At 48.2% G+C, this 9,471-nt stretch overlaps 2 protein-coding genes across 9 annotated transcripts in view; both read right to left on the bottom strand.

The window, feature by feature from the left end:
- Positions 1–3,557, bottom strand: part of SRRM1 (serine and arginine repetitive matrix 1) — a 19,706-nt gene extending 16,149 nt beyond the window's left edge. For 5 of the 8 annotated variants that reach the window (XM_082329882.1, XM_082329894.1, XM_082329891.1 and 2 more), the window contains exons 1-2: positions 3,423–3,556; positions 688–777 (exon numbers count right to left, since the gene is read on the bottom strand). In XM_082329882.1, coding sequence (XP_082186008.1) covers positions 688–777; positions 3,423–3,443 — 111 coding nt within the window. In that variant the 5' untranslated portion in view covers positions 3,444–3,556. Of the gene's footprint in view, positions 1–687; positions 778–3,422 lie in introns of all 8 variants that reach the window. The other 3 variants (XM_082329896.1, XM_082329893.1, XM_082329895.1) reach the window with 1 other exon arrangement.
- Positions 3,558–7,881: 4,324 nt separating this feature from the next.
- NCMAP (non-compact myelin associated protein) lies at positions 7,882–8,799 on the bottom strand (the record flags this gene model as incomplete). Its single annotated transcript, XM_082329399.1, has 3 exons — positions 7,882–8,023; positions 8,500–8,584; positions 8,715–8,799. The coding sequence occupies 3 exons, from the start codon at positions 8,797–8,799 to the stop codon at positions 7,882–7,884; spliced, it is 312 nt and encodes a 103-aa protein (XP_082185525.1).
- Between the last annotated feature and the right edge of the window lie 672 nt (positions 8,800–9,471).

Raw genomic sequence — 9,471 nt, 5'->3', positions numbered from 1 at the left:
CACCAGTTGCTTCCTTTGCAGGTTAGAGCCAACAAAGCCTCACGAAGGACCAGCTCCACGCTTTGAAATAAAATGTTTACTAAATCGGTATCTACTGACAGCAACTACCCTGGTTGCATCACTTAAACACCCACCTGAGGAATGCACCCTCCCTAACAATCAACAGGTAAAGACTTTCACGGGGCAAGTAACTGCATCCAAGCAAGGAACTCTAAATTGAGTGTTCTGCAGCTCTCACAGCCTCCCTCCGCTGCCCTAGAGACTATCACTGCAATAACTGCACCTTCACCCACTGCATAACCACTGTGCGTTTCTAACACACTAGTCTAGAAAACCTGAAACAACAACAACCAACACCCCAAAAACCACCACCCCAAAAAAGGGGGCTGGTGGCAACATTGAAGGATGCCTAGAATTCTAAATTACTTAACATTTCTTGGAAATCGGACTTCTTTTGAAGCTGTATTTTACATAAAAGCCTACTGGTGATGTTTAGTACTATAAGTAGATCATGTATGTTACTACTATATCTCTGATGCTCAAGTGGACATTCCAAATGTCCTCCAGTACAGTTTTAGAGAAGACAGTCCTCACATTCTTGTATGTACCTTCTGATACCAAATTACTCCATTGAAAATTGTCTTCAATTTGTGTGCCTTGCTTCCTATCTCATCCTAATCAACTTACCTTCTTTTCTAAGCATTCTGCAAATTTCAACTGCTTCAACAGCTTCTTCTGCTTGTTGCTGAAGCGATTGTCCTGTTCTGCGCTTGTTCCCTAAAGCACAGGAAATAAGATTTTTAGTCTGTATGACATTCAGCTATCTTCGAGTATCAGTTTCCCACGTATTTGCACTGGACAGCGCACAGCAACACCAGTCATACCGTTCTGTAAGCAAATAAGCCTTTTCAGGTGGAATAAGCCTTTTCAGGTGCCTTTCAATTTTAGCACTAAAGTCTTCATCTACTGCTGAAGATTTAGGGGTCAGCAGGCTCTTACAGTGACACCTTAATCATATAATCTCCCTGGCATACTACTTACAAATTCAAAAGTACAGTGGTATCAAACTGCTATGAAAAGGACTTATGCTGGAATTCACAGACTCCTTAGAAGGAATAAGCTCTTCTTCCTCAGTCCAAGAACAAAACCGTCACATTTGTTTACAGTGACATCTATGAAACCTTTGGGTAAATTTCTCCGAAGCAAATCAGCCAACACAGAGCCAGCAAGAGTACAAAGAATACTCTTTTATTGATCATGCTCCGTTAAAGTTCACCAACTCATTCCACTTTCATGAACAGAAACTATAGGTTAATTCATTTGGAATTGAAAGGCTTGAAAGTCCAGTTCTGGAAAATTTACTTGCACAGAAGTAAACAGAACCACCCATGAACAAGAGTGTGTGCAGAACTGCATCCAAATACTGCCGACCTGTTAATGATTCAAAACAAACCCACAACTCACACGTGAAGTGAAGCTTATTCAGGAAACCAACCTGACTGATGGAAAACACAGGAATTTAATACATGCAGTTTCCTATACACAGAAGAAGGGGCTGAGTACCAGCAATAATATAAGCTGGTAAGAAACCAGAAGATAATAAATAAGAAAAAGCTCAAATTCTAAGGTAACCTAACCACTTTGTTTGATCAGAAAGCACCTTGAGTTAGCAACGTAACATGCTACGAAGTCATCAGATATTGAAAGGGAACTATTAACATTCCCATTTGCTATTCTGGAACACAGGAATCCCAAAGGCTGATTGTGGCACAGGCACTTAACAGGATTAAGTCTGTTTAAAACTTTTTATGTTTGGAGTCCGCTCTGTGGCTTACACATTAGCAACAAACACAATACTCGTCAGATCACTCAAGAATTTGATGTTCTATATTTTTTTTTAAAATTGTCTTTCACAACCCAGAAGTGAAACAGAAAGGAATGGAATTTTTCTTAGCCTGTTTATAACACATGGCAAGCAGCAAGGGTAACCAAACAAGACACAGAGCACAGTATCACAGGGATTTCAAGGCAGAGACAAAACAGTTTGCACTGACAACTTTACAAAAGTGTGAAGAACTGAAAGAATTATTAATAGCAGCTTTCTTGATAAGGTGAGTCCAAATGGCTGCCCTGCTGCACTTCCGTAGCTTCCACAAGGGCTTTGGCTTCTCCTGAACCCAGACTAAAACTTGACCAGAACACTGTTTTCAACCCCGTTTCAGTGCCATGTTGCTTTTGTTTTTATAAAGTCACCTTTCACAGGCCAGTTTTAAAAGAACATTAGATTTCTAACTCAGTGTTTTCAGTCCCAGGAATTCTGCTGTCAATTACAACTACTTGATTTGTAAACTTTTTAACAGTTGCATTACACAGAACAAGCATAGATTTAACTTGTAATTATTTTTCCTGGGCTAGCACATTAACACAAAATTGAGTTAAATGAAGGATTATGTGTGCCCTCATGTTTTAAAAGTATCCTAGGTGCAGGAATAGAAAATAATAGGGCTGAACAGGTGAATGAATCTTGGAAAATTAAACTGGTTTTCAAAATTGTCAAGGAACCCTCAAAAAACAGGTTCATTCCAATTAATGGGAGAAAAGGCTGAAAATAAGTATACCCTAGGTAGGTTACTGTTTAATAGTCTCTGCAGAAAAAACAGCACAGCTGAAAGAAAAGAAGAACTCAATGATTAAAAAAAAAAAATCAAAGACCAACCTAAAAATAAAACATAAGATTAAAAGGGCAGGGGTTTTTTTATTTGCTTTGAACACGGACACCAAAGCGCATTTCACTGCAAAATCCGGTTCACCTCCCATCTGCCCCTCGGCCCTTCCTCCCGCACTTCCTCGCACCTAAGGGCCGCCAGAGGCCCGGAGCTGCGCGGGGGGCAGCCCTGACACAAGCCCGCACAGGGCAGGCCCCGAGCCGCTGCGACCCCTCTTCCTCCGGCGGGCTGAGAGGCCCGGCCGCCGCGCGGCCTAGCGCAGGAACCGGCGGGCTGCGGGACCGGGTCGGGCGAGCGCGGCCCTCGGGGGCCGCCAGGGAACCCGTGCTGCGGGCAGGCGGGCCCCCGCCGCGCAGAGAGCGGCCGGCCCCTCCGGCGACCCCGGGCCTGGGGCGACGAAGCCCCTCCGGGCCGCTCCCCTCCCTCTCCCGCAGCCCCGCGGCGCCGCGGCCTCGCGGATGGGCCGAGCCGCACCGGCCTCCTTCCCGCCGCCATTTTCTTAGCGGCGCCTCCTCACAGGAGCCTGCGCAGGGCGGGGGCGGGGGGGCACGGCGGCGCTCCTCGGGCGAGCGCGGCGCCAGCGGCTTCGCCCGCGGCGGCGGGGCCCGCCGCGGCCCGGCTCGGCCGCGCTCTCCCCGCCGGGGCTGCCCTGCCGCCTTCCCCGCCCGCCCGGCCCCCCGTGAGGCCGGCACTTACGCGGAAGAACCCCGCGTCCATCTTGCCTCCTCCGCCTCCTCCTGCTCGCAGCGCGCTGCCGTCCCGGCGTGCACCGCGCGCCCGCAAGCCCCCTCGCACGAGCGAAGGGGCGGGGCCGGGCCCTCCGCAAAGGCTCTCCGACGCCTGCCGATTGGTGGCCGAGGCCGCGGAGGGTCGGTGCGCGCGCGGGAGCCGGCCAATCAGAAAGCGTGGCGTTCCGGGCGGAGGGGGGGGGGAGGTGGGTGCGCGTGAGACTCCTCCTCTCGCGAGATGTTGACGTTCGGCGGAGCGGCCCGCTGCGCGCGCGGGGCGCCGGTCAGGTGACCTGGCGGCAAACGGCGCGTGCGTGGCGGGGCATGGCCATGGCGGCGGCGGCCCCCTCACCGCGCTGTCCGCGCCCGGCGGCTCCCTCCCCGCTGCCTCCCCTCGGGAACGGTCTCCTCCCGGCAGCTGGGCTCCTCCCCGGCAGAACAGGGCTCCCCGGGCCCGTGCGGCCCCACAGGAGACAGCGCGGCCTCCGCACCACCGGGGCCTGGAGGGGTCACTGCTGTGAGGCGCCGTGCCCCTGGAGGCCGGCCCAGGCCTCTGCGGCCCTGCAGTGCTCCCCTGGTACACGGGCACCGCGGGCCGTGCGCGGTCCCCACTGCCCGGTCAGTCTACGCAGTGGGCTGCGGTCGGTTACCCTGCTGGCAGTTGCCACGAGCAGCCTGGCCCCCGTCCCACCCAACGCCGAGTTGGCGTCTGTCTTGTGCAGGCAAAGCTCGCGTGTGGCACGTTACTGGCTGAAAAACACGTGGGAGGAGGGGAGAGTAAAGTCACAGTTCGCTGCGGTTAACATAAATTTATCCAAGCTAACAGCCCTGGGGTTTATCTAAAAGAAACTCCTGTCCTTTATCTTTGAAAAGGAAATACCAGGTTCCTTTAAATAAACTTAGATTATACTTCAAGCACAACTGCTTCCCGCTTTATCAGCGGTCATTAGTAAGCGTCATGTGTGAGAGACACACGGTTTTACACGTCTTTTTGGAAAATAGATTGGTTATGGGACTCGGGAACATTCCTGTATTTTATCTGCTTAGGTTTCCCATGATCGTACCTCTGCCTTTTGCACAGCCAAACTGGGGACGGCGTTCAGCTCGGCTGCTTAACGGTCCTGGCACCGCGGAGTACGGGGAGGGAGGAGCGGGCTGGGGGTGCCGGTAGTTTCTGAAAGGTGGTGAAGCTGGCAGCTAAACTCGGAATGACTTTACGGTTTATGTCCGATGAGGAGTTGCAAGCTGTTGGAGGGGAGGAGGACACTAGGTGGAGCTACGTGCTCTCTGCTGAAGCAAGGCGGGTGAGGGATGCGGCAGGGGCGAAAGCTGCCTTGCAGGAGCCGGGGGAAACAGGACTCGCCCAGAAATGAAAACTGAAACATTTCACTCGTGTGCTTGCATCAGTAAGGTGCCAGCTGTGAGACGGAAGGATCCAACCTGCTGAAGCAGTAAATTCCCACAGACTTTCAGGAGCAAGAAAAAAATACCAATTCTTGCAAGACCCGCTGCACACCAACCATTGCGTACGCCCTTAGGAAAAAATTTTAGCAGTATTTGATTGTATGACCTGCAGAGCAAATGTTCTCATTGTCACTGCTGCACCCAGCCCTGCTGGCGTTTTGTAAAGAGAGAAGCTTAACCAAAGAACAGAGTGAGGAACTAGGAAGGTTGCGCGTACCACGCTGCCGAGCAGGAAGGCACGCTGGCTCAGCGTGCCACTGCGGGTTCGACTTTGTGTTTGCAGAGCTCCGTGGATAACCTCTAATGAGTCTGTGTGAATGAGTTAACGCCCTACGCTTACACTGCCTGGTCTCTCCAAAGGCTCACCTGGTCTGGGATTTCTTTAATAGACCAATTTGCAGTATCAGCTTTCACTTGTGGGGTTTTTTTAACCAGCAGGTTTACCTGATGGCAAGCCTGGGCGCGAAGGCAGCTGAAGGGGAGCTTTTCCAGAAGCTGGGGGTTTGACAGCGGAAGCCGGGTGCCCAGATGGCGCAGGTCGAATCAGTGCTGAAGCAGCTACTGTTACAGGACAAGGACAGCGTGGGATTGTTCCTGGAAAACCGTTAAATCCACAGCAAATTACACAAGCGTTACAGTGGCAGTGCAGTGGAAATACAGTGATTTTTGTTTCTTAAGAAGGCGATTTTGCTTGGTCAGCATAAGCATTTGCTGACAGGAGTCAGAACGGATTGTGGGGGCCTCCCGGGCTGTGCCAACAGAAGGCAAATTTGACTGGTAGAACAGCACGCTTTGAATTTTTCAGATTGAGCAATGCTAGTGTGGTCAAGGCAGGAATTCTCCTGCCAATAATAGTAATTCTACCAATCTAGAATTGCTTATAGTAGTACTGCTTATTCTGCTTCGGTGAAGCAAAGTGAACTTCATTGTTCTGAAATTCTGTAAATGGAAAGTAAACAAAATTTGCTAGAATTAGGTCTGGCTGGTAATGTTAAAAAATAACAGTAAGATGGGGCTTATCTTTTCTAAAGATCTTGATTTTAATACAGTGGAACACGCTCAGGAAACATCCTTAGCTGTCCAGAGACAGGAACAGGAGGGCAACTCCTTTACATTTTTAGAAAAAAATTAAATTGGCAGCTGCAGTCCCCTCTGAATGATTGTATCATCATTCCTGACACAAAAAATAAGTTAGAGAACTAGGGCAAGTAAAATATTTACAATAAGGTTTAGAAACTTTGCAAACAGCTGTCTCAATATTTAGTTTGGAATTCAAACTGCGCTCCAGTTTCAGACAAAAAAAAATTGCAAAGTAATTGAACTTTGTTCCTCCATAAAAATACCAGTCAGAAAAAATGACCTGTTCAGGGAAAAAAATATATCGACTTATCACTCCAGTCCCTCACCACTTGACTCTGAGAATTGGTCAGCTTTGTTTTGGCACCGCGTGGCTGAAGGATGCAGCTATTGGCGATGTGTGACGGTGTGGGGAAGAGCACAAGTGAACCGCTGCAGGACAAAAGGCTTTGAAGCTGGAGGCTCTCTGTGATCGATGCGGTTAGACAACAGTAACTTCTTTCTCTCCAGCGCCCAGAACGGAGTTGAAAACGCTCCTAACAGTTTTACTAAGGTCCACAAACAGGCTGGAGCCCTCTAATGGCCACAGTCGCTTGGAGCTAAGCGCTGGCAGCGTCTCAGTGCAAGACACGGACGATGCAATAAATCCAGACTACGACGTTACCGCTGTGTTCGCTTCAGGCTCTGTCCAGCCATTCCAGCGAGTGGTGCCGTAAAATTTAAGCTGTGCGTGCCAACGCGTGGAGCTGTTTCTCAGAGCCTCACGTACTTCTGTTTAAGACAAGGTTTAACTCCTCGACTTCTTCCTCATCCTTCCCATCTGTCCGTCAGCCAGCGTTTCAGGGCTGCTTGGATTCGCAGGCGTGTGACAGTCGGCCACTCAACGCCTGACAATGCTGCTGTGTGTTCGCACTCGGTGGGCTGGGAATATCCTTGGGAATTTCTTTGTTGCATTACTGTACACCCACAATCATCACACTTGCAAAACAACATCACTTTCGGTTACTTTCTAGAATAAAAAATGTCTAAAAATAGTTCAAGCCTAGTCTGCATTAGAGAATAAACCATTTCAGGATGAGTTGTACACAGTAGCTGCATAAAGCCTCACTTGCTTTATGCCGCCTTTCCGTGCTTACTTTGTCCATTAAAGAACTTCTCAGATTTTGTGTAAGACAAAACTAACGCAACTCCAGTCATGAACCTAAAGCAATTCTTGGCGTGAGAGTGAAAACCCTTAGATGTTGAGTTCATTTAGAAACGGACAGGTTACCAAGTTTATAGAAATATTTTAAAAATACTTGAAAATAAAAAGTAACTTTTTCTCTTTTGTCTACAACCATACATACGTGGCATTAGAAACACAAAAGATGAGTAAAGACAAACACAATTTTCATACCTCCTGTACTATCCATCATGTACAAAATAGAGTACAAACCTGTTTCACATAAATCGTAATAAACCCAGGTTCAGCCTGAGGGGCAGCTTGTATGTCCAAATTTTTCTTCCCATTTATCATCAGTCGTTGCCGAAGAAAAAAAAGCTCAAACTCTCCGAGTAAGCAAAAGCTCCACAAAAGATGAGTGTGCATCTTTTCTTCCAACGAACGGGCTTGGTTTATTCGGTCTCTCCATGCCCAGAGCTCTGTAAGAAGGCTCGCTGCCTTTCTTGTGATGTGTATGCCTCCACCAGTTGATTTCAGCCATACGAAAAGTGTCCAGACCTTTTATTTTTCCTCCCCAAGAGAGAAAGCAGGATTAATGACAATCTACAGACAAAATAACAGCTCGTTGCTATTCCAAACGCAGCGTCGCTTTGCTGAGGCGTCCCAGGTCCACGTAAATAAGAATTCCAGCTCTCTTCTCTCACTGGGGGACGAGCGGTCCCAGTTACCTGTGGTGCATGTGGATATCCACAGGTATGAAAGTCACCGTAGGATGCTGAGGCACGCTGTGGCCGCTCTGCCCCAACGCAGGCGGCATTGCTGTTGTGGTGGGTTTGGGTTCCAGCTCCCGCTTCACTCTCATGCGCCTGTAAAGGCAAAAATGAAATTGTCACCAGAGCTGGCACGTGCTGCGGTCTCTCCCGCGGTAGGTACCGGGCAGGGTCCCGCGGAAGCAGGTTACATCGAGCAGCTACCGAGAAGTCAACGCAAGCCAGGATTTCATCCCAAAGACACTAAATGGCGAGTCAGTGCTTCTACAGCAGGTAAGTCTAACCCGATGCCCTGAAAAGTGAGAAATCAAGCAGCCTCGATGCACGCAGACCTTGCCTGCGTCAGAGCTTCCATCAAGCATCCTCGATCAAGAACCTCCTTCTGCTTCCTAGCAATTCAATCGCAGAACACCGACGGTGAGATTCAGGACACGTCAGCACATTATAGTTTAAATTCTCCTGGACATTTTCAGCAACAAATACTGAAATGGCCTGCTAGACGAGAGCACACCTAACGGTGATTTTGGTTCATCTTCTCTCGCCTTAGTGAAGCACAGAGCTTGGCCACGTACCTGTTATATGTTTTCAATATGAGCAGAACCACTGTAAAAATAATAATCACTCCTACTACGATGGCGGCAACTATTGCTCCAGAACCTAGCAGGGAAGCAGAAAGGAAAAAAAAGGGTTTATTTACAAAGTTGTCATTGTACTGTTTGAAGTTTGCTAAGTTCAAGGTCCACTTAAAAAAAAAAAAAAAAAGCCACCACCCCACTACTTTTCTTACTTTGATAGAGACTTTGTTCTTGAGACTTTGTGGTCACATTTACCGAGAACTGCGTGTTATTGATCAGTGGTGCGGCTGTCGTCATCTTGATTCGGCTACAGAAGAAAAAAAAAGAAGAGTGAGCTCATAAAATATTAATCAAAATTTGACAGCAGAATTCACTGATAATTAGGCAACAACCCATTAAAGATTCAGAGCTCACTAAGTGCAGGCTCACCGAGCTGGGGTTCTTAATATTTTCTTAGTGGTGTAAATCTGACCCTGCTGAAGTCAATGGAAATGTCGCTACAATCTGGTCTTGAGCAATTTGCCTTTCGATACAGGCTGCTCAGTATTAATAGGATAAAATAAGATATAAACAGAATAATGCATTGTTACCTATATATTATTGCTGTCATACAAGTTTTGGATAAATATGTATATTTTAAATGCTTTAGGATTTTAGATTATCATTTCAGGCTGAGATTCAGATTACTGAGCAAATAAGTGTGAAGAGTAATATGTCTTTAAGGACAGGAAAAAAGTCAGCACAGAACGGTTTAAAAACACCTTTATAGAATAAAGTTTAAAGTAGCTTCATTCATCTAACATGGAGAAGAAAAACCATTTAACCCCCGAAGTGGAAGCCCCAAAAGCTCCATGACAAAGAACGGCTCTCCCACGACAGAAAACAAACGTTGCACCGCGACTACGACAGAAAGGCGACGCCGGCCGGGCCCAGCACCTCGCTCACGGCAGAGTGGCCTCAGGTCCGTCC

The sequence above is a fragment of the Platalea leucorodia genome (genome assembly GCF_965183815.1).
Source record: "Platalea leucorodia genome assembly, chromosome: 18".
Taxonomy (NCBI): Eukaryota; Metazoa; Chordata; class Aves; order Pelecaniformes; family Threskiornithidae; genus Platalea; species Platalea leucorodia.
This window is presented reverse-complemented; position numbering and strand designations above follow the sequence as displayed.